Source organism: Aythya marila, assembly GCF_965140915.1.
Source record: "Aythya marila genome assembly, chromosome: 4".
Taxonomy (NCBI): Eukaryota; Metazoa; Chordata; class Aves; order Anseriformes; family Anatidae; genus Aythya; species Aythya marila.
Window position 1 is genome coordinate 24,323,137 of NC_139045.1, and position 26,076 is coordinate 24,349,212.

Below are 26,076 nucleotides of genomic sequence, written 5' to 3' on the forward strand. Positions count from 1 at the left end.
AGGAATTTATAGATATTCCTGAGATTCCCATTAGCCTTCTCTTCAACACGTTGAACACTCCCAGCCCTCATTGCCTATCCTGGTATGTCAGATGCTCCAGTCCCTTAGTCATTTTAGTAGACCTTCCATGATGGTGACATTACAGAATATCCAAGTATGTTACCATATTTGATGTGGTAATGTGGATTCTAGTTTTATATGATTTCTGAAGCATATTGGAAGACTTATTAAAAGGCTTCACATAAAAAAAAATAAAATAAAAAAATAAAAAACAAGAAAAGAAAGGAAAAGAAAGGAAAAGAAAAGAAAATGTAGTATAGGTTTACCATCTCCACAAAACTATGTGGGAAATTCTGAGTTTCATTACATAGTCTAAAATATAATTTATCCAGTAGGAAGAAAGCCTTTCAGAAAACTTTAATTCTAGAAAGAGATAAGTGTATTTCTGCATGTGTAAATAGCAGAAATATAAAATGGAAGACATATATAGTTATTTATATAGTCTTACAGGAATGTACTTATTTCCAGATACCCATGGTGAGTCTGAACTTGGCTCAGTACATCAAAGATTTTAGCTTCTTCCTAATGGTCATATTAAGTAAACACTCTTACACAATTGGGAACTAATTCATAGTTCTCTGCAAATGAACTCAGCATATGCAGGTGGAGCCTGACCTCCACATAGACTTGTACTAAATTCTTCTGTTACAGCTTTTAGTATGAACAGAGTGTGGCTGCATTCACAAATAATAAAGGTGCTTATATCAGCATAATACGCTCCTTTTACCAAGCTGCATCGGTAAGTTCTTTAAAAACATGAACTCCTCTGTAAGTCAAGAGAATCTCAGCTGGAAAACACATAATACATTTTTCTTGATCAGCTACCAGTTGCAGTTTATTTTGTAGTTGTAAGCATTTTGAATAATCAGAAACAATATTCAGTAATTGACTACGTAGGGTTATCCATGTCTGGATTGTTTTTTTTTCATTTTCACAAAATAATATCAGTATTTACATTTCCTTAAGAAAATAAGTCTGGTAGTTTTATATAGTTATTTTTGTTTCTTAGTTTCTGATTCATTTTTATGTACAAATGCTATGTATATTATGGTTTTTGTTTTTTTTTTGTTGTTGTTGCTTGTTTGTTTGTTTGTTTGTTTTTATGTATGTTTTTTTCTTTTCTTAAAAAAAAAAAAAAAAAGATTTTCAACTCATTTACTGGTTTCATCTTACAACTTTGAGCCTGAAATTGACAGCAGTGTATGAAGCAACATGTGCTAAAAATTTTTAATCATTAAGAATGTATTAGACTTCTTAGATTTTAGATATATAGACATACTTAGAAATTTGCTAAAGAATGCTTTAAGTATTATTATAAGTATTCTATCTGGCATTATATAATTATTTACAAAGCTATAGTATTAATTACCATAATTGTATTTCTTATAATCATTTATTTGTGCAATCACGTTTAGAAGAGATTCATCTCAATGAAAATATTGACTTTTTACCATTCAGAACACTATTTATTTATCCCAGCAGACTTTTCACTAAGTATATCAGTAGAGGTTTTTCTTTTATTCTCAGATGTTCCAAACACCTCTTGATAAACAAACAAATAATCATTTATGGTCAAAAAAATATAACTCCCCATGCTACATTAAAATGTCTTACAGTTTGGATAACCAGGATATCTGGTTATTTCCTTTCATATTGCAGCAAGAACCACAGTTTATTTTTAGGGTTATTGTTCCAAACAGAGTTAAATTAAAATAAAAGTAACAGCAACAACAAACCTTTATGATCTAAGAACTACAGATTATTTTCTCACTGCAGTTCTTTTTTCAGAGCTCAAACAAAACGATATTCTGCCCCCATTGGTAAAAAGGAAGGATGACTAACGAGGGTACTTATATTCCACTTTCATTTTGCATTCTGCCAGGATGTTGCTCTTGGCACTCCGGTGGAGAAGCAACATGAGATTATGGTCCAGAACTCTTTCTTACCCACTCTGTGATGCGAGAAAGATCACAGCAAGTGTTATTTCTGGTAAGTACATCTCTCATTAGTTCTTTTTCTTACTTTTTTATATCTTCTGTTTGAGTTTTGGTTCACTTTTCCATATTATTTCTGAATGTCACTGCATCATTCCTTTGATGTCAATAATGCACTCTGTAGTTACAAGTAGTTATTGTTGCAGTTACAACAATAGTTACAAGCACCGTGTAGCACTTCCAGGATTTTGCACACAACAATTATGGAAGCTCTCTGACTTCCCTAAAACATATGTGTAACAATCACTTTGCAGCACAAAATGCTCTGCCATCACCTCAAAAAAAGCTCTGTATGTGATACTTTTTCCCAAAACAAACTGCCCAGAAATTGATGTACCCAGACAGTGATTGCGTGTAGAGAAAAATAGGAGAGAGCAAAAGCATTAGATTGTAAGACAACTATCTCTGTCTGACCCTACAGAAATTTGGAAAGCAAAATAAGGAGAACTCATTAGATTCATGGCTCCCTGCTAATTCATTATTTTTCAAAGTTGGAGTGAAAGTTTTCTAGGATTTTTCTTTTTTTTTTTTCTTTTTTTTTTTTTTTCTTTTTAAGTCCCTACTTTTTAACAGTTAAATCATAATCAAAAACATATGCCATCTCTCTTCAACTGCATATTTTTCGAAGAAAGCACATTGGTATTTATCAAATAAGGATTAATATGAATCTAGCATTTCAACAAATGCTGAAGAGAATAAACATTAGCTATGTGGATATAGTCTTTTAAGGAGGCAGACAACTCTCAGTTACACTAGAATTATACAGTTTGAAGAAGCACATTTTCCATTATTGTGGATAGTGTGGTTTTAATTTATCAGGCTAGCTTTTTAGGAAGCCTTGCAGTGTAAGCATACAGTTACTTTCCAAATGTATAGATATTTGCATTGCTCGATGAGTTGATAATCAAATGAATAGTGTAGACAGTCCTTCATATGGTGTGTTGCCAAAGTTGCAAGAGGCATGGGAGGGGTTCACATATTTTTGTTGTGTTTTTATTGCCAGCTGCCATACTGCTGTGGTGTTTAAAGACAGTGCCAAATACAGGGTTTTAAAGGTTCTCCTGTAATTATATCAGATAGAGAGAGGGCAGGGCATGCTTTAACACTGAATCCTGCCTTATTCATTTAGAGCCTGGCTCCAGTCTTGAGAAGTTTAAGGCCTAGCAGAGCTGCCTGCTAGCAAGGAGGCCTGTGCAGCCCTGGCAGTGCACATTCATGCTGACATTCATGTTCTTCTGGTAGCCAGCACCTTTTTAAAACGTGTTGGTTCTCAGGCATGGAATTACCCCCCATATTCTAGATGTCTAGTGACTTCTTAAAAGCATTATAAATCATACTCATGTCATCACTGTGCACTGTGTTAACTTACTTGCTTCATAGCTTACTTGCTTACTTACTTTGTTAACTTGGTTTTATTTCTATAAATATTTCTAATATTTATTACAGTGATAATGCTGAGCATAAAAGCAGGATCTTGAGCTTACAAGAAAAAGCATGCTGGAGAGCTCAAAAACATCTCAGAATAGGAACCAAAACTGGATCCCCAAATCCTCATGTCAGTAGCCTGGGAAGCTATTTCTCTCTTCACCAGATATTTCCCACTAAATAATTTTCTTTACAATAAAACTTTTATTTCCTCCATAGTAGATGTTTTCACCGACTTCTTGTCACTTCAGATAAGTGACAGAAATCTCTCATAATTTTCTCTTCTCTAATGTGAATTAAAGGCAATATAAAAACCAGCCATCACCTCCCTCACTTCTCATTTTCTGTAACATGTTCCTCACAAGCCCTGAAAAATCTTTTCACAAAAACTGCATGCTTTCTAGGCATTTCTAAAAATTAGGAAATTGCACATCACAAGTTTCTCATTCCCGTTTTAAATGTTTCCAGTGACTTTTCTTTTTGACTTTATAAAGTAAAATGATCTAGTCTTCTCTTCATGATCTTCCTTATGGAACTAAACCAAGCCATTTTATTCTCATATTGTGCTAAAGCACTGACTATGAGATTTTTTTTCTGCATGTACTTCTGTTGTTCTGGATGAGCAAAATATTCCAGCCACTGAACTAGCATGGGCTGTGATTTTGTTCTGTAAATATGCCTTTTGGCAAATCGTTGAGCCTGTTGTTCATTCAGTTTCTTGCCCTTTAAGTTAGTTTGACAACTTTGGCAACCAGTCTATCTATCAGATGTCTTGAATTTTTCTGTATATTTCAAGTTATAATATCTGAAATAAAGCATAGCTGCATAACCTCATCTTTTTATGCAGTAATTGCTGCCTTTCTACCCTGGTGCACAACAGAGAGATCATACAGAAATGACATAATGAAAAAAAACTCTGGGACATGAAAAACTGTTACACATGATGAATAAGGTTTCTTGTTAAAGAATGCCTGGTAACACAACACTAAGTCTGTGACCTGATTTGTCTTTTAACTCTCCCACATAATTTTAGGTACTTGGGACATTTCTCTAGCTTTGTTTTCCATCTTTCCTTCCCACAGAAGCTGGATAAAGGGACATACAAAAGTACACACACTGTGGCAACTGTGTTTGAATGCCCTCCTACGTTCATTGCCTGATAATCCATTCAGAGCTGTGATCTTGCTTACCTAGTTTTCATAGCAGCTTGAATAACACCTTGCAGAGTACAGAAATGGTCACAGAAATTAAGCATGGATCTCTTTTCTGCAAAAAATAAAAAAAAAAAAAAAAAAAAAAATGAGTGAACAGGATAATACATCTGAGAGAGATCATATTCCTATCTTCTTTTTAAAAATTGGTTAAAATCACCTGGTATTCTCTTCATGCTTTGATGCCATTGTGTTCTGTGTGGAACACTGGAACATGAGTCACGGGATATTGAAAAGAATAAATATAAGTAAATGGATGGAAATGGAAGAGGAAGGACCATAGCAGCAGAAGGAAACCAAAATTAATGAAATTTTGCTAACCAATACTAGTACTGGAAAGCAGTAAAGTGAAATCACATTCTGTACGTAAATGTCACATGTATTTAGCATTTCAGTCAGTGGGGCTGGGTGGAAGATTTAATCTGAATAACTTCAACATCTAAGGCATTATTTAGTTTTATTGATATTTTTAAAATTTGAACAGAAAGTGCAGATTACCTGTATGGAATTGCTTGTCACTCAAAGCACCCAAACCAAACTTTCATGCAGTCATTTAAAATCTTTTCATGCCTGTGATTTCAGATAATAGTCATTTGTGATTTTTATGAGTCCAGTTAGCATATTGTATGACAAACCCCTAGGGCAAGTGTTACTGTACACTCCAGTTGGGGAAAAAAAAAAAAAAAAAAAAAAAAAAAAAGGACACATGAAGGTGGTGTGATTTGGTTTGACTGTACCATTAAATAATGCAACATCATTTTTTGTGTCATGTTTTCTTAAATAGGCATAATCAGCTTCCCACACACATTAAATAAGATACCCAATGCATTTACTCAGTCTCTATAAACTATTTAGGACAATACATTGTTCATAGTTGCTTGTTGAGACAGTTCTTCCAGGTTTTTATATACAGTCTGATATGGGTTTTTCTTAAGGATAGATTATGTGAAAATGTGGACCAATAAAAAGCAGAAGTCCTCATGCTTCTCTGTTCTTTCATGAATATTGAAGGCAAGGTTTGAAAACTGCCAATTTATGAGTCATGGAAAACAAACCCTTCGTAACTAGCCACCCAAGTTTCAGCAAGAAGTCTATGAAGAGATGCTAACTCTGGATTTCTAACAATGCAAATGTCTATAAAGAGCTTTTTTCTGTGGGCAACATTTAATCTTTTATGCAGTTGATCATATTACAGACCAATGTTGGTAAAGGACGATGCCAGAACAAAATTCTACAGAGTCACTGCAGTGAGTTATCAACAAATTTGGTGCAGTGTGAAGGAGAAAAGCATACATATCCCTTACAGCCAAGCAATCTCTGCTGGCCCTGGTAAATCACAATCATCCTTCTGGTACTTCCTCCTGTATTTGGAGGATTGGCACATTCTGTTCTAGCTGAGAATGCTGTCTTTGATTTCAGATATATTTTTGCCAAGGTTATAGGTATTGATCCGGAACACTTGTGGATTTTTTTGTTTTGTTTTGTTTTTGCCTTCTTGCACAAGTACATATAATGGACCCTTTCCATTACTACATTCAGTGAACAAAATCAGATTTAGAAAGCTTGGGTTAGTATATTACAATACTTCACTTTCTGTAACTTCAATCTACCATGTCCAGGATTATATTCAACCAAGCTGACTGCTAGAACACAGACTCGTAAGATTTGTTTAATGCAGAGTGTGTGCACTCAAATCTTAAAGCATTCCAGTGTCACTGAAGAGTCCAGCTTGTTCTTAAAATTTATGCAGAGTTATCAACAATTTAGAAAAGAGCTGCCAAAGGTCATACTGACTACAATGATTTGACAACACAAAGGCTTTTTTTATTGATCTTTTCCTTTGCATAGCACTTTAAAAAAATATTGATACACAGTGAAAATAAAGACCATGACGGATGTTGATTGTGACTTGGCCAAAGGTTGAGGAAGGGGAGAAGTTATCGGGGTTGCGTTGAGTATGAAAGACTCTGCTATAATGCTATTGTTTGGTCCCTGTGTGGTAACAGTGTTCTCATGATGTGCCTTTGACCAGGCACTGTGCTTGCCTCTCAGCAGATTAGGGAAGCTGGCTCAGCTGGTTGGGAAAGACTTCATTAGGCATGGCAGTTTAGGTGGCACAAATTTCACAGCTCCAAAGCAATCTGGAGTCCTCCCAGAAATACAGGTATCATAGTCAAACAAATCACTAATCCCAGAGACCAGCTCTGACTGCTTTTCTGAAGTACTGTGAATCATGATCTTTAGGAAAACTAGATGGCTGCTTTCCAATTTTGCAGCTGGATTATATTAGTTCACATTTTTAAGGACAAAGGTTATAATAACAAGTTCTTGTGTTACTCAATTTACTCAATTAGGTAACATAGTTACCTTAATAGTTCTGTAACAGTTTGCTGGTGTTAGGAGTAATATAATTCGGTTCTTCTAGGGAAAAAGAAAAAAAAGGAAAAAAAAAAGAAAGAAAAAAGAAAAAAAAATAAAGAAAAAAAAAATTGAATGAAGGGTGTTCCATATATGAAGGCAGCATAGGAGAAAACAGGCAGCTGGGAGGAAAAACCAAATAGGTGTCCTGTTCCTGTCGCTGCGAAGCAAGGAAACACTGCAACAGACAGTAATGATAGTGATGAAGTCTGAGTCAGAGTACCTTTGGGCCTCGAAAGCACAAGCAAAAAGTTTAAACCTGATACACCAGGCAAAAGAGCACCCCAAAGAAAAGCGTGTCATAATACACAGATGCATACCTGACATATGTACGTTTTCTGTGCTTAAGGCTGGAGCGATGGGTTTTCCCATCTGCCCAACACTCCACCGCAGTGGTTTTCCTGTGGGATAACATTTGTGAGCCTCCAGTGAAATACTAATGAACAAGAAACTTGATTTCAGCTTTTTGATCAGTAAGACTGCTCTTATTTCTAACATACAGTGATATATGTTACTTGGTCTTGATACATCCGTTTTTAATCAAACGTAATTTTGTGTAGTGGGATATTCGGCTTGCAAGCTGTAAAAGTGGTTAACCATTTCTGGAAACACAAGCTGCATTACACACAGACCTGAGCGTTTCTCAAAAGCAGTTATCTCCATGGGCCGTTCGCCCCGTTTAATGCCTGCTTCTTCACACAAGGAAGCCCTCACACGGGTTGCCAGCTAGGGAGGGGGCTGCCGGGGTATTCCGGGGTGGGAGGAAAGGACAAGCACCCTGCGCCTGTTTGCTTGTCGGGATCGCGCTTCCTTCCCCCTGCTGCTCTCCGCCTGGCCCACCCGCAGGGCGCTCAGCCTCAGCCGGCTGCCGGGAGCCCTCTCGGAGCCTGCAGCCCCCTCTCAGCCCATCCGCAGTGGGCCGGGGGCTCTGCCCCGGCGGGGGGGGGGGGGTCTTCTGGCCGGCCCTCGCTGCTTCGGTCTTGTCCCGGAGAGCGAGTTAGCAGGGACCGAGCCGCTCCGCCCCCGCTCCCCCCGGCCCCGGGCAGCTCGGGGCTGTACGCGAGGGGAGCGGGGGGGAATGGGCCGCAGCAGCACCGCCGGGAGGAGGAGGAGGAGGGCGAGGAGGAGGAGAAGGAGGAGGGCAGGAGGGAGGGCAGGAGGGAGGGAGCGACGGAGGGAGGAAACTTGGGGCAGGTGACACGGCGCTAGGTTCCTCCGGCGGGGCGGGAGAAGCCTCCTGTGCGCCGGCCGGGCGGGACGGACCGGCAGCGCCATGCACGTCAATGGCAAGGTGGCGCTGGTCACCGGCGGGGCGCAGGGCATCGGCAGGGCGTTCGTCCAGGCGCTGCTGGGCAAGGGAGCCAAGGTAAGCCCCGGGTAGCGCCCCCGCAACGGGCACCGGCAGCCCCCGAGCCTCGGCGGGGCTCCGCTCAGCCCCGCTCTTTCCCTTCCCTCCCTCCGTCCCCGGGCAGGTAGCGCTGCTGGACCGCAACCTCGAGGCCGGGCAGGAGAGCAAGGAGGCCCTGGACGAGCAGTTCGAGGCGCAGAGGACGGTGTTCATCCAGTGCGACGTTACGGACCCCGAACAGCTGAAAGGTAAGGGACCAAGCGTCAACGCTGCGCTCAGGCTCAGCGCGCCAAGGGAGCCCGGGCTGCTGCACCTATAGGTGTGCAATTATGGGTGCTGCAGGACAGCCTACTCCCAATCTCTCCTGACAGTGACTCAAAAAGGATTTGTTTCTGAACCTGCAGATGTGAAATATGACTGCCAGCGCGCACGTATTTCACTGTGTTACTTGGCACATCGTAAAGAAAAGCCAGAGAAATCATTTCCATTGAGCGCTGTGTGACATTTTTGCATAAAAGCCTCTGCAGAAGATAGTTGTTATTTTATGAGTAATATACATAAACTTTAAAGCACGGACTTGCTTTTTATGAGGCTTCAGTACAGACTCCAAGCTGCATTCTCTCATCACAGGAGTAATAAATCTCCGGGTTGCAGTGCTCTTTCCGTACAGCATGCTTGCCTTCAACATCCTGCTGCTGTGCCGAAAGAAGAGTCGGCAAAAGATGGCACGCTGCTTTAGCATGGGGTTGGATAAGGATCGATAAAGTTTTGCATATGTTTTGCAGATGCAGGGCATGGCAAGAAGCTTCCCTCACATATGATTGCCATTCATGTTAATGAATAAATCCTGCTTCCCACTGAGATCTTGGAATAGTTTGTAATTTTGACATACCCTTCACATCTCACAGTCACCACATCACTTCATTAAAGCTTCATTCTTAGTTAACATTCACAGGTAGTGAGTCACTTTTGGATTTTGACATAACTGTTGTTAGTACCCTTTCCCCAGATTCATTTGTGTCAGGCTAGACGTGAGTGTTGTTAGTTCTACTTTTACGCACTATGCTTCACTCCCTGCTTTCTCAACAGTAGTGGTGAAGCATATCCATTCCTCTTTCACAAAGCATTGCAGATAGTCCAGAACTCAGCAATATTTTTCCTAGCTATGAGTTAGCATGATTATACCTAATTCCAGTGTTTTACGTGGGAGATGCTGGACTTTAAACGTGAGATCTGCTCTGATCAGCAAACTTTTTTGTTTGTTTATCAGCTAGGTTCATTACTGACTTTTTCTTCAAGTGGGAGGAGTAACTCAGGAGCAAGGATAAGCATCTTAAGGGTAGGAATAGCATGCCTGTGGTGGTTTTACCGTGCTGGGCAGCTAAACCCCACAACCACTCTCTCACTCCCCCTCCTTTAGATGAGGAGGGGGAGAAGTAAAGCAAAGAACAACTCACAGGTTGAGATAAGGATAATTTAATTAAAGGAAAATAATTATAATAATTAAATAAAGACTACCATGAACTAAACAATTTAACTAAGGGGAAATAAAAGGGAAAGGGGAAAAAGGGAGGAAAACAAACAAACAAACTAAATGAAAGCTATATGGAAGTGCAGAGGAAAGAAATTACTCTCTACTTCCCACAAATGAGCGATGATTGACCAATTCCTTGAAACAAGGCCTCAACGCACGCAGCCGGTGTTCGAGAGGAGGACCGACATCTTCTCAACGAGAGCCCACCCCTCCCCTCTTCTTCCTGTTTCCACCTTTTATTGCTGAGTGTGACACCACATGGTATGGAATATCCCTTTGATTGGTTTAGGTCAGCTGCCCTAGTGATGTTTCTCTCCTCACTTTTTTGCCCACCCCCTAGGAGGGTTAGAGAAAGGCCCAATGCTGTGCCACTGCTGCTCAGCAGTAGACACGACACTGGTGTGATAACACTGCTGTTCCAGCTACAAGTACAGAGTACGGCACTGTATGGGCTGCTGCCGGGAAAGTTAACATTCCAGCCAGACCCAGTACAGTGCTGCAGCATGGCTGTTACCCCAGCATGTTTTCTCTCTCCCACTTCCCACATTTCCTCCTCATTTTAGTGCCAGGCTACTGTAGGGCCTAAAGGCTGAGCTCTGGGAACTGGAAGAATGATGGGTCAGTGGGGGAGGATTTGGAACCAAGTTAGCAGGAAAAGAATGATTAGAATAAGACTGGAGTGATGGCAAGGAGCAAGAGCAAGAAGCTCCTTATGCTTCTCTGATATTGCATTTTTCCCGTTTCAGGGTGCTTAGCAAAAATTTGCCATCACAACTTCAAATCCTGTAGGACTTCTGTTTGTTACTGCTTTACCTTCTCTTCTCTTTCCTCACTTTTAATTGCAAACTGCTGATTAATAAACCTAGAATTTTATGCATTTAGTGGATGCATTGAGTCCTATACTTGTTTTTTACAGTCAATGTCATTAGTTTTCTTAGTTTAAGTCTTTCAATACAAAACAAGTCACAGCATTAGAGCTTATGGGTAGAAAAGCAGCTGCTTTATCCATATTCAATTCTTGCCTGTGCTTTTTTCTCTGTTGGCACTCTCACACGTTCCCCCACAAAAATCTTCAACCTTGTTCCACTTTTTAAGTTACCATACACTGAATTTTGCTTTCCCTGGAAACTTAGGAAGCTCACTTATGACTGGTATTCCACTTATGACTTACTTTCCACTGTGTTTCCTCTCCATGTAAATGGATCTTCTTCTTCATCGTAATGATCAATGTTCTGCATGATCGTCTGCTTTTATTTTATATGATTTCATAAGACAACTAGTCTTAACAGTTGTCTTAGCAGTGTAAACAGAATTATTCTCTATTCAGAAAGGGAAGAATGAAAAATCAGTTTAGAAAAATGAGTGGATGATAAGATTAGGGATATGGTTTAGTGGGGACTGTTAGCTTAGGGATATGGTTTTGTGGGGACTGTTAGTGTTAGGTCAGAGGTTGGACTCGATGATCTTGAGGTCTCTTCCAACCTAGAAATTCTGTGATTCTGTGATTCTGTGATTCTTAAGAATTTGTAGTGAGAATCTTCTTTTCTGTGGGAAGGTAACAGATGGACTATTGTAGACAGGTAAACTTCTACCAGAAATATTTTAAATTTCATAATCATTCTTTATTTTAACATAGATATGCAAACAGCTGAAAAACATTTTGCTATTTTCTTAAGGTGCAAGCTAGAAAACTACAATTAGTCAAGTCAATGTGTGAATTTAATAGTTAATGCATATTATTTGGCAGAAGTACTGCTATCTCTGGTGTTTTTGAAAGCAAAAGATTCTCTTAAGAGTGGAGTTGACAAAATAGGCTATTTCAAAAAGGCTTAAAAGTGAATGGGAGAGCCATTTTGCAAAATTTGGAAGCTAACTGAGTACTCAAACTGCATTTATTGTATTAATTGAAACTAAGCTAAAGTAATCAGTTCTGCTCCTAAGCCAAGTTTTTAGTTGCCCTTGCTTGTGCAGGACTGGGAAGATGAGGAAGGATGATTGAAGAGTTAAGGGATCAGAGAATGAGACAGCAATAAACATAACAAATCCCTGAAAGGCAGAAAGCCAAAAAGAGATGCTTTAAAATATTAAAATATTCTGTTACAGAAGAACATTAGAAAGTCTGTACAATAAGGGTAGTTGGACAAATAAAACCTTTCCTAGCTACTGCCCAGCTCTTGTTCTGATTTCAAGATGATGACAGTGATGGACCTGTGTCATTCAGCTTGTAAATATAAACTTGTAACAGTACCAACATCTGGTGCTTTTGTAAACCCCTGCAACTACCAAAAGAAAAAAAAAAAAAAAAGCTAGATAGCTAGATCTCTCAGAGCTACTGCTACTATTGACCTAATTGACACACTAATAGCCAAAGAAGAAATACCAGAGAAATACCAGAGAATTCAGAGGATCCTGGGATCACCCTTTGGTGAAGCAGTTTCATTAAGGCCCGCTGAGCATGATTTCACTATACCTGAAATACTCTGGGTTTTCAATCAGTCACCAACTGATGTTTTTTAAAACAATATAGTGGAGGAGGGGTGTTTTGCATAATGAAAAATGTTTAGTGATGAGAAATATCTGGAGGGAAAAACAAAAAAGCTATATATGTATTTCAGATAAGGTCTGCAGTCATGGAAAAACTTAGTCTGGAAAGAACATCTGGAGGTCATCTCATCCAACTGTTCTGTCAGAGCAGGGCCAGAGTAGATGTGTTTGCTCATCACTATGACATCATTGTATTTTTCCATACACATCTTTTATCTTAGTTCAAACACTGTCACCTGGGAGAACACAGTGTCACTGTGGAAGTTTCCCAGTTCTTTATTTTTAAATTCTTTGGAAGACAGGTCATTATTTTCATCAACAGAAGAAGATGTGAATTTGTGAGATGTTATTAAAGTTACCTGACATATAAAAACTTTTTCATAAATGGATACATTTAATCAAGAACTGTGATGAATTGTTTTTACTTGAAAGATTCATATTAGTTATATCACTGGATAAGTACTGCATTCTTAAAATAAGTTAAATTCAGACTCAGACCAGAGTCCATGGTTCTGAACATATGAAGCTTTTATTTTACATTTAAAATAGTTGGAGACAGATCTGGAATTTATTAACTACATCAAACTCAAGATGTAAGTGCTTAATTTATATAATAAGGGTGCCAAACATCCTATCTAATACAAAATGTATGGGTGCTAAGAACTTTCATTTGCTCATGTTGTTAGACATTTTGAAACAGAATGAAAAGCTTAGTGTGGTATCTTAATTCTTTCAGTTTTCCTAAGTATGTTTAATATTAGTGAATGGTTAGATAAAACATGTAATTCTGTGTTGCTCATTAGTGATGAAGAAAACAGTTGAAACATTTTGGTGGATTAATAAAGCATGTGTTTGTAAGTATATGCTGTATTTTTATATTTAATGAATACACGTTTTATTTCTGTGTCTTATTTTCTATAAGTACTAGTTTAACTTTGGATTTTACTATAGGTGCTTTCAAAAAAGTAATTGAACATTTTGGAAGGCTGGATATTGTGGTTAATAATGCTGGAGTGAACAACGAGAAGGATTGGGAAAGCACTATACAAATTAATTTGGTAAGTATTATCTCTTTTCACATACTCAGTAATTGATGCTGGAATACACTTAACACTCCTTGGCTTATACAGATCATGCCACGTGACAAAACATGGATTATTAGTCTGGCAAGCACAGCTGTTCAAATAATAACCATCTAACTGCATGTGTACAAAAAACAAATGTCTGTGTGGTGGGTCCTTTATGTTGTCTATCCAAGATGTTAGCCTGAGTAACTATGCCATATACCAGACAACATTCTCCTTCTTATGAAGCCCAATGAAATCCCACATAGGTGTAATTGGTATCCAACGCAATAGAGCTACACCTACATGAGGCCAGTAGGTGTATATGAATGTTTTAGAATATTTTAGTCCCCTGTTAGAGTCAGCTGGACTGCATTAGAGAATAAGTTGCCATCTGTTGGTACTACAAGAAAACTTGTTCAGCCACGAACTCCTACATTTTCTTCACCACTGAGCATACAGCTTGAGTTTTTAATATAGGCTATTTCACTATCACACCACTTAAGAGCATTTGATAAAACCAGATACATTCAATGAATGTGTAAAATTTATTTTCAAGCAGACTGCCACTGGTTCTTTGACGTTATCTGGTATCTGGCTAACCCTATGGTAAAATCTTATTCCTCTCATGAGGGGAGACTTCAGTAACTATCTCAGTTTTTGTTTTGTTTTGTTTGCTTTTAAAATTTAGGCTACACAGTTAGGAGATCTAAGCTCCAAAAGAAAGAACAAATTTCTAGTTTAATAAAATTCTGGCCAGCTTGCGTTCTACCACCTATGAAGTTCTAATTGGATGGTGATTCATCAAGTTACTCCTATGGCCATGCTTAAAAGCAATCTTGATCTGCAAAGGCACTAGCAAAAGAAAGCATGGAAGAGTACTATTTGGAGTTTGAGTCCAATCATTAATGTGGAATTTGTCAGACAAGCAGTATAGCTCAGGATATGAAAACTAAAAGCTTGGTTTTCTCAAAAGTTTTATGGACAAAGGTACCTGAGTCTTTGAATTCTATCTCTCTGAAAACTAACAGACAATCAAAAAAGACCAGGATAAGTAACACAAGATGTATATGAGACAAGCTCTAGAAAAACAATGGAGAAATCCATATTAAAAAAAAAAAAAAAGTTATAAATGTAGCAATATTTTTCTTTACCTTTTAAATCTATCCAAGGTCAAATTTGCTTATTCTTGGAAGGCGCTAAACTGAGACCACAGATTAACGTTTCCACAATAAGAGAAATGATTATTTTTATTAAGTTCATTTTCCTTTGTCTTTCCTTTATATCTTCCTTTAGATGTAACTATACGTATTTTTTCCTCTCTTTCATTTCTGAAGTATTCTGACAAATTAAACAACAGGATATTTCATATTGTGAACCTACAGAAGTGTGACATCATCAGTTAAATGCAACGTGAATACATATTGTCAAAGATCCTTTGAATTTAAAGGAATTCAAGTTCTAGATTACTTATTTCTTTTTATTTTGTGCCTGAATTAATATGAGATATAATTTACTATAGGCAGCCATCCACGTGTCAAAAGTGCTTGCACATAGTTAGTCACAACACACACACAAAAAAAATGAAGGCCATGTGAGAAACTCATTTGTCTGTGATTCACATATAAATTTAGCTCAAAAAATGAAGGTATCTGTGGTCAACAAATCTTGAAGATATTTAATGCCCAAGTAAATATCTTAACTTACAGACTGATGTCCAAACAAATTTGCAAATGTGGGAGGTAGGGGGAGGATATTGTAATTTATACGTGATTGTTTGGGTTAATTCACTATGTGTGTCCTTCTGATTTAATTCATAGTTGAATGTTGAATAAATGCATCAATTCATGACTAGAACAAATACATTTAAAATGATCAAGCCAAGTATATGCACAACCATGTGGGTTAAATTAAGGACACATTAAGATATAAATATCTTAATTATTCTTTTGATTTAAATATTCTTTAACTACCTAACCTTGAGCCAACTACCTAGCTTATTTCCATAGGACATTTCTATCTAGTTACTGTAATTTCCATGAACCAAGATATAAACATTTTATGCTTCTTACTTATTAACTGTAACACGGAACAATAACATCTGCTGCATGCAATATGCTATGTTGACCAGTTCCATAAAATATGTTTTGCTTCTGGTAGAGAAAGGAAAAATTATGTACAAAAAATGCAATATAAAAATGTCTCTATTTCTCCCGTGTAGGCCATTTAAGTATCCTTTGCATTATCTCTAAGAACATGAATAACCTCAATAGGCACACATTTTGATACACATTATGCAAACATTGGACAGATTTTTTTTAATTTTTTTTTTTAAGGGGGAAAAAAAAACTCTACATGCCAATCTTTGTCTTGCTGATATTATTTATATATTTGTACAACAAATATTCCCTGCCCCAGTTTAAAGTACAAAGTACAAAAGTAGAGCAGTACAGAGCAAGATAAATCAGAGCAAACACATACGGGGTGTGTTCTTTATGGCTAAAACAGTTCACAGAACCGGTTGGTCTTCAAGAACTTTTTTAAAGGAGGGCAAGGAAGTTTCCTGAGAGCACTGCTTAAAAAAACATGAGGAACAGAAATGAAGAGCACATTTCTGCTACAATGGGATATGCTACAGAAGGAAAAAGAGGAGATAAAACACAATCCCTGCTTGTATCCAGTACAGATTCCTGTGAAGCAAACAAGACAGCTTGATAAACATGGGAAGGAAAAAAAGAATATCAACCACTAGAAAGATTTTTCTTGCAGTGCTTTCCAGATCTTGCTATATTTTGTACTAAACAATATCCACCTTTTAATTACTTTATTAATATTTTTATTAACACTCTTAGTTCAGCATTCCAGCAATGCCATACATTCCCCACCAGAAAACTCCAAGGCTGGTAGTGTTGACTTGATCAAAATTAGCTTGAGACATTGATTCAACTATGATATCCATATAAATTCCACCATAAGTGGATATTACCAGTGTTGTTTCAACAGTCCATGACATAAACATACCCGTACACAGAAAGGAATGAGACATAAGAACATACATTCTTACCAAGAGTCCTACCTACAGTCATCCAGAATGACAAAAGCAGCATTTCTTCCATTCAGCTTCACAAGAACTTACACCTAAGGAATCCAGATATTTTATAGTTTGACTTCCCCCCTTCTTTTCACCTAAATGAGAAAAAAAAAAAAAAAAAAAAAAAAAAAAAAAAGTGCCCAAATTTTGATGAGCTTTAAAACACAAGTTGTTCTGAAAGGCTTTATTTTCCTGAGGTTGTATGCTTTCTATAGTGGCTGCTATAATTACAGTATCTTTTCTCTACAAATGTATTTAGTACATTTTATACTAACAGAATTCCCAAATTAACTTGAAGGTCCCTTTTTATGCTCATAGTAGAGGTTTCTGAAGACTGACATAGGTCACACTATACAGTTAAAATGAAACAGTACATGAGTCACATATCCTTACATCATAAATACTACCTGATTTCAAAGTGCAGGAGCATTTTACATAAAGTTTTGACCATGTTATTTTCTTTCTTACACCAAAAAAGAACACACGGGATCCAATTATTAAAGTGTTACCCTGCTCAGCATCATAGCTTCATCTAATTTATTTTGGAACAACTTAATAATTAAATGTCAATGTTTTTTTAAAGAGAAATTTAATGCTGATCTCCAAAGATTATATATATTTCCTGATATACAAATTTGGTCCAGAAAGTATAAGCCTCTAAAAATCTCTAAAGCATTCTGCTAGGAAAGCACTATTAATTAACATGTAGGTGAATACCTGTTTAGTTTTTATGTATCTTATTTATCTAGTTTCACAGGAAAAGAATTGTGAGGTAGCTTTTTTGTTGTTGTGTGGTGTGTTTTTTTCTTTATGCTCTAAAGCAAAAATGACGTAATAATATTGTATTGTAATAAAAAGTTCTGAAAATTGTTTCAGGGACAGTTCATAATTTTAAATGACAGTTAAAACATGTATTATTTCCTCAATCTTAATAAAATAAGAGAAGATGTGGTTTTAGGCAAAAGTAGAAGAAAGTGGGAAAGTTGGCATGCTACCTCAATTCAGGATTCAGAATAAAATAGTGTGAAGTAAACTATGTAGTGGAATTGTTCTTACTTAATCCCTTGTCTGCATTGTAATGGTAACACCAGTAAAATGAAAAGAAAAAGAAAAAAAAAAAAGGAAAAAAATAAAAATATACTTACAAAATATGTCAGCATAAATACAAAATGTCCAAAGTCAGTTATCAGAAATTTGTGACTGAAGTGTTCTTAAGGCAAACCAAGCTTTTGTTTCCTGATATACCGTGGAAGTATGCGTAGAGGGGTAAGAACTGCCTGTGAAGAGGTTTATTAACATCTAGAAGGTCTTTGAGGATAGTCACAGGAAGAGATTTAGGGAAATGTTGAAATGCTAGCCAAATTTTAGAATTAATATCCCCAAAGATTTGAGTAGCTAGCTATCATTTGCTCTGATAATTAAATTAAGTAATGAGAGCTGTCTTACTCCCTTGCGTACCCCATTTGCATTGCTCATTTCCTGGGTCGTAAGGAGGTAGTTAAGTTTCATGTGCACATGATGAAGTACACTAGGAGAAGCATGAATGTGAGGCTCAGTTTAATACAGTTCATGGTGAAATAAAATTTCCAGCAACTAGCAAACCTTGCAGAATCAATTGATGTGTTCATCAGTAAGGAACTATTCCTCGAAAGGCCAGTTAGCATCTCAATAACAACCTTAAGGGTAAGTAGGCAAACATCAGAAGTGATTCATTTTATTGATTTTGGGGACAAATACTTGGTGATCATTGCAAGGCCATTCCCTTGTGCAAGCCAGATAAGGAATCTCTTGGGCGTGTGCTACAACCTTCACCTTGCTTTGGAGGGTGTATGCAGCAAGGTTCGTGTACCTTGCTTTCCTTTCCCAGTGTACCAGGAGAAATTACAAGGGCTGAGCTTTCATCCCAAAATAATATGAACAGGACATATGGCTGGATTCAGCAGCTGGGAATTACAACCTGGCCCCACAGTACAGACAAGCAAGTGCTGTTTCTTAATGCTACTAACATAACTGCTCAAAGTGAAACCTTCTGAAACAAAACAAAAACAAAACACAGTGCTGTCTGTAGGTGAGTAAATGGCACCAGTAACTAGTTTGTCAAGCTTGCATTCTAAGGCAACAAGAAATGCACAAACTCTGTTGTTCAATGGCTTAGTCACTTATTTCTTCGGTATAATCTGATGCTAGAAACAGGACTACGTGCCTAGGCAGAGATACGGACACTAAAAAGTGAGAAGTAGCTATCATCTTAAAATTGGTGGAGTGAGGATCAATCCTCTAAGTACATTAAAGAAAACAACTGTAAGCATAATAATTTCTACTGTCCATATTGTCTTAGGAAACACAGATTTACCTTAATTGCACAGTAAGTCAATTAACTTCATAGGTTAATTTTTAATGCTTGTTTACAGTACTCAATGTTGAAACACAATGAAAGACACATTCTTTGAAATAGGGCCTAGCTACTTAAAAAGCAATATTATTCCTCTGTCCCTGAGGAACATTTGGGAAAAAAAAGCAAAGAAAAACTGCATAATAAACAACTTAAATTTAGTATTTCACTCCCATGCTGTAAAACAGCTATTGAATTCTAGAAAAGGAACAAATCCTACTACCCCTTCCTTTTGCCTCTCCCTCCCTAGGACTTCTTGCTTTCCACAGTTTGAGGCAGAAACTCAAACTCAAGACCCTGAAATTTCCTTTCATATAGCAAGCAAACTAATAGGAGTGCCAAGGGACTTGCATGCTTACCCAACTGCCTCCTAGAAGATCTACAAAAAAATCCCACCTCCCTGACCTACAAGAAAACTGCTAACATTTTCCATGGGTTATGAAACTGTGAATCAATGGCTCTTTCATTCATTTTATGTGCAGTATGCCTAGCACAAAGGCCTGGGCTCCATTAGCTCAGAAACCTACATTATATTTTAGGACCGATTACCATTTTGTTTTCTCAAAAGAAGTCATAAGAAACTACTTCAGCATTGAAACACTAAAAAAAAGTGTGTAGTAAATTACTTCCCAAAGAATTGCCATTTGCAAATGATGATGATTAAAGATATTCTGGAAGCCACCACTACAAAAGAAAATACTTTTATTATTATTATTACCTGTAGATCATGCTAAGAGGTAAAATGAAATACAGAGTATGAAAATCGACTTACAGGTGTTAGGTTGGAATACAAGAACATTGTACAACACTGGGTAAGCAGATTCATAGAGCCAGAACAAACTGAATTAGAGGTCAGACTAGCAGTCTGACTAGAATCAGTTTTGATATATACTTTCTTTTAGAGCAAGAATTAAAGCCATACAGCTGTGGGATACATAGACTTGTCAAGAGCCTCAGATTTTTGTTTCTGATTTTGACACTGACACATAAATTGCCAAACAACTTGTTACATAAGTTGCTGATTACTGATAGGATGCTTCCAATAGCAACTGCAAATGTTTCGAGCATTCAAACAATTACTTTTAAAAATTTACCATGTTGTGAGAAACTAAGTTTTAGTTTTATCAGTTTATGCTTCAGAATGTCTGATCTCCTCTAATGCAAATCTGAGTTTTCCAGAAGCTAATATTAGGAGACATTAAGATTTAACTGAAAAGGTTTCTACTGGCAGGAATAGAGCAAAATTGCCTCCCTTGAGAGCACACTCAGACCTGCAGTACACCTTGATAGGTTGTCTTCTTTATTTGCTAGAGTAAAATATTATATTTTGATTTAAAAAAAAAAAAAAAACAAACAGCAGTATCACCGAGATCACAGTTTTTTTTGTTTGTTTGTTTTTGTTTGTTTTTGTTTTGTTTTGTTTTGTTTTTGTTTTCCCAACAGTTATAAGGACAACCTTATAACATTAGACATTCTACCAGTTATCAGCAGCCAGGAGCAAACAAGCTAGTAAAGAGCCGACTGTCCTAATTTTCACTTTTCCTGCATTTAATTGTAAATTTGGCTAATTCCCTACTCTTTGTTCTTGACATGTTTATGGAGAACATCCATACAGCTGTGTGCAGTTGTAAACTAAGGAACTGTAAAAAAATTCTACCTTAAAATGCAACTCTTTCTTCTAAGAAGTTAATTCTCACAGGATATCTTTGCCATATAAAATGTCAGGCTTTTTTTTTTTTTTTTTTTTTTTTTTTTTCCAATTAGGAAATTTTAAGTATGAACTTTCCCAGAATTTCTAATTAAAAAAGACAAACTACAAATTGTTATTGGTTAGGAGCATAGGATTAAGTTACTGTTCTTATATACACAGAGAATTCCACCACCTGAAAACACCTTCAGTTTATTTTAGTTTATTGAAAAGTAGATAGTAGACATTTTTCCATCATATTCCCAAAACCAGGAAAATGTGGTGCACAAAACACATCATTCTTTGTCTTACTTTCTGTTGTGAATTTGATGTTGCAGTAAAGTAATAGTTGATAAACTTTCTTATAGAATTCAGCCATAATATTCTCATTCCAACACATCAGAAACCAAAGGCACATTTCATAAAAAAGGAAGCCTTAGGCTGCAATTTGAACACTTGCAAAGATGGTTTATGTAACAAAACCAAGCTCACCAAGAGATGCCAAGCTAGTGGAGTCTAGAGAGAAAAAAGAGCAGTACTATGATTTTGATAGAAACATCTAGCTACCCACTTTTTGCCTGTCTTCTAATTGTGGTTTGGCCGAGGACTCATCTTGCTTTATTATCTCTTTGAATTAGAAGGCTGGAGGAATAGAAAAACCCTCAAGGAGCCCCAAGCTACTTCCTTCTCCAGCTGATTTATTTCCTCTAATCATCCTAAATGGAATTCTCCTTTTTGGTTCAGCAGGCTGAGCCACTGCTGCAGGGCATGATAGGACCTGCACCTGCTCTACAGAGACAGCATTAACCCTTGATTTTCTAAAATGTCTAGTATCATGCATATGTATGTGTATATATGTACATATATATATGTGTATATATATATATATATATAAACTCACCGTCCATCCTTAATACCAAGTCTAATTCAGTTGAGCTGTCATTGAGTTTACCTTCAGACTAAATATACCACACAGCAGTGGTACTAGACATAAATTATCCTGTTTTTCAATACATCCTTTGAAATTTAGATGTGGCCATCAACATTAAACACTGCAAGACTACTACTAAGCGTTCAATAAATAACATCGTTTTGATAATAAGCAAAATGCTTCTAGTGCCAAAACTTTCCAGAATAAAAACATAAAACAAAAAGCTTTTTATGGGAAGTTTTAATTTAAAAAATATAAAAAATTATTTCAGACCTTTGAAATATTCCAATATTGTGATTTTTATGTTATTGCAGAATATGGTATTGTGAAAACATATTTATATTTAAAATATCACAAAATACTACAACTATAGAAAATTTTAAAAAGCTCATTCAATGTCAATATTAGAAAGCAAACTTGATAATGACATTTCAAGTTATTTTGTCTCTGTAAATGTGCAGTTTATTGATGTTACTCAGACACTGAAAAAGCCATAACACAGGCAGTCTTGCAAATATGATTCTGGTTAAAACGACAAGCATATTTCTTGTAGAAGGCAAAAAGACTTGAATTAAGATTCTTATGTTTTATAACATATCTGTCTAAAAACACCAGCTAGTAAAAATGAGATGCAATACATGCCTTAAAATTTCCTTTTATTTATTTATTTTTTTAAACACACTGTGTTTTATTACTTTGGGACATTTCCTTCTCCATGATTCATAGTTCTGCAAACCTTTCTTGATCCTCTCCCTAACAGAACTCTCAGGGAAGTGACTACATGCAGATGTGGACAGATTTGTAGGGACACTTCATTTGTTGAGCATCTTAATTTGTTTGGGTCAAATAAATAGCATTAGACACAAATAAAATATAAATTGAGTTCTTGTTTAAAAACTTAAATATTTCTGGAAAAATAAAAGAGATTAAATGATTTTTTTAATTTTAGGTAGAAATTGTAAACCAAATATGAAATGTTTTAGCAGAGATCTAAGAAAATTATATAAACAATTAATATTTATGAAACTTGCAGTAACATTTCACTAAAGTAAATGCAGCAATATTTCACTAAATATACTATCTTCTGCTAGAAGCATCACCATAACTTTCTATTAGCAATTTCTTAAAGTCTATGGTAAAGCAACTTACCTTCTGGGAGACAGACTTCCTCTGGGTTAGGAGGCTGATAACTTCAGGCTCGGCATACATTTAGGAATCTGTTTAGATGTCTTAAGTTCGGTGGGATGAATCCCAGCAGTAGGGTTCTAAAACAGATCTTAAGCAATCAAGATTGTACAGGTCTCAACAATGTCTTCTTCCTCAAAGATCTTTCTTAAATAAAATAAAATAAAATACAATAAAATAAAATACAATAAAATAAAATAAAATAAAATAAAATAAAATAAAATAACATGCTGCAGCAAATATGACAACACCTTCTTTCACATCTCTTAGAATACTTATCTGTATCTGTCTGTTTGGGCTTACCTTCATTTGAGAGGCATTGTAAAAATGATGTAACTTCAGTCAGAAAATACAAATTTTAGGACCAGAAATAGATCTCACAACTTCTTTTAGGATCACATCCTATAAAGTGCAAGTTTCTTTGGCCCTTAAATGGCCAAATGGCGCCATCAGTGTTAGCAACATCTTCAAATTCAGTCTTTACATCTTCTGTAACAAAGAGTTCATCTAAATAAAAATGCTGGGACTTGGATCAGTTCATCCACTCCTTATAGAGAAAGTATGCGTTTCATTTATAAATTAGTCTGGATTCATCTCCTTTACAGTGCTTATTTCAGGCTGCAACTATTTAGTTTTATTATTGATATCTTTATGAGAAAAATAATTAAGAAATAATAATAATTTCTATTCATTGCAATTGTGCTTTTGAAGTTATTGAGCTGCATTACTGTGGAATATCTTCTGTTTATAATCTTCAAAGTATAACTAAAATCTCAAGTAAAGTAATACAGACTCTAAGCATCACAACTAAAGCAAGACCGTTTTTAGGAGCACAAAAGAAACATATTTTAAGAAACATATTTTGAATATAACTATCCTTTTTCCCCTTATGTCAGACATCTGTGATTAGAGGAACCTACCTTGGCCTAGAATATATGAGAAAAGGAAATGGAGGTGATGGAGGAGTAATCATTAATATCTCATCCTTAGCAGGTGAGAATATTTTGTATATAAACACTTTCTCCTCACTGATTTGTTTCTAAAATCAATGAATCATACTGATCGCTCACACTTTTTCTTCTTTTCTATGGCTCTTCCCTGTTTATTCTCATTTGGAGCCCATTTTCATCATAGTAACAGAAGTTACAAAGGAACATAACTTTAATTTGCTTTAAAATATTCAATAATTTTCCTAACATATCAGCCTCATATTTAATAATATTGAGCATGATGTAAATACAGCATGTTTTTTTTTTCAGGTTTCAGTAGTACCACACTGAGCAAAACCTAATTAGCCTTAATTCATTATGTTTATTCCACACTATTTAGTAACATTGCTGAGTTACAACAATATGCGCTCTACAGTGTGAAACATAATCTAATGTGAAGACCTAACCTTAATTCAGGTTACTTTAAATATGATTATTTTTGACATTATAAAACATTTATCAGGCACCAAATATGGAAAATCATATAAGCTTTTTCACAGAAAGCGAGGAAGCAGTAGTAGGCCCTCTGCTCACCTCCATAGGGGCCCAGCTGTGATACTATTTAAGATTAGGCTGCATCTACCTATTAATGAAGACTGTCAAATACCACTATACCTATGCTCCAAGCCCTCTCAGAGGTGAGCCACCTCTGCTTGAGAAGCCATAAAATTAACATTCATATTTCACTGAGAAGTTGACATGTTCTTTGCTCAACTGCTTGTTTATGCTATAACTCTATTCCAATTTATTGGCACAGAAATAGAATTATATGGCTTCTAAGTCAGTCAGGATTATTGCTGCTGAGTTGTGAGGCACAATTGTATACCCTTTCCTGCAAGTAGGCTTGATGTTGCCATGCTCACTGCAAAAAAACACTACCAACAGGGAAATGATAAATATAGAACGATACGCCCCCGATACCCTTCCTCAAAAAGCATGTGGGGAAATGCTTGCATTCTTTCTTGCTATTGTCATGACATCTGGGAAATATATGCTGGTTTATCCTTGGATTGTCACTGCTTTCTTTTGTATCCATGTAGAATACCAAATAATAGTACTTTTTTTCCAGGGTACTCCTATGTGCTCTAACAGTGAAAAGCCAGTAAGACAGCAGTGGCCCCAGGTCCTGATTGTGGATGGGGATAAGTGCAGAATAGGTGTGAGTGTCCTGGGTACTGTTAAACTCTATTGTAAGCCTGGGCTTTGTAATGAGAAATCCAGTTCACGCTATTGAGCTAAATCATGAGGATCTCTTAGCATATGAGGATCTGACATAATACATACACATGCCTATTATGGGTGAGGAGTTCTTTAGTAAAAGCCTCCATGTCCCTTTAAGTCAGCACTTGCAGTAATGCCTGACACATTGCCTACTGAAGCCAGTATGTTTATCTCATTGGCTAAAATTGACATTGTACTGGGACCAAATTAGCCTGAAGGAAAATGCTATTGCACTAAAAGAGTTCATCAACACAAGTAAAAGATTAAACGTTTTCACAGAAGTGCTGATGCCCATGGAGTGCTTAAGAAAGGGCAAAGGTAGCAAGCAGCTTGATTCCTGTTCTATCTGTTCTGAACTGAGTAAAAACTGTTTTGCTTTTACGATCTAACAGCTTGTTTTTTCTTCGTTTGGTAACAGCTCATTTTATTGTACTTATTAAAATATGCATTTATTTACTTAATTAATGTTATGCTCTAATGGTTGTGGTTATCTGTCAAAAACAAAGTGTCCTTTGTTTGCTTTTACACGTCTTCTGTGTAGTAATCATTTCCAAAGACATAAGGAAAGCCACATTATAAAAGCTGACATACACCCAGTTTTTATAGTTTTATTTATTTTACTATCTGTGCTAATTTTCCTTTACAGTCTGAAGGTCTAAGTCCCACAGTTCACCCCATATAAAAAAGGCAAACTGCCATGGGCTTGTTTAATATTCCCTGCAAGTGTTTTCTCAGAGCTAGCTTCTGTTGATCATTAAACTCTCAAATGGTTTTGATCCCCCTCCCATATAATTTCTCTATAAGATTATATCAGATATGCTCTACAGACAGCAAGTGTTCTTGTATCTTGTTGAGCAGCATGTAGAGTTATATGTAGTGCTTATGTAATGTTCAGTAAGAATAAGATTTGCTTCACACAGTTCTTAATTTCCAGTTCTTAACAATGGTAAGTTCTCCAATAATTGAACTAGAGGCAGAATCT

At 36.5% G+C, this 26,076-nt stretch overlaps 1 protein-coding gene across 4 annotated transcripts in view; it reads left to right on the forward strand.

Annotated features, from left to right (window-relative positions):
* The window catches only part of HPGD (15-hydroxyprostaglandin dehydrogenase), a 50,624-nt gene that overhangs the window by 14,746 nt on the left and 9,802 nt on the right, over positions 1-26,076 (forward strand). For 2 of the 4 annotated variants that reach the window (XM_082759518.1, XM_082759521.1), the window contains exons 1-4: positions 8,301-8,474; positions 8,581-8,704; positions 13,486-13,592; positions 23,781-23,877. In XM_082759518.1, coding sequence (XP_082615644.1) covers positions 8,382-8,474; positions 8,581-8,704; positions 13,486-13,592; positions 23,781-23,877 — 421 coding nt within the window. In that variant the 5' untranslated portion in view covers positions 8,301-8,381. Of the gene's footprint in view, positions 1-665; positions 800-1,942; positions 2,050-8,300; positions 8,475-8,580; positions 8,705-13,485; positions 13,593-23,780; positions 23,878-26,076 lie in introns of those variants that run through there. The other 2 variants (XM_082759519.1, XM_082759520.1) reach the window with 2 other exon arrangements.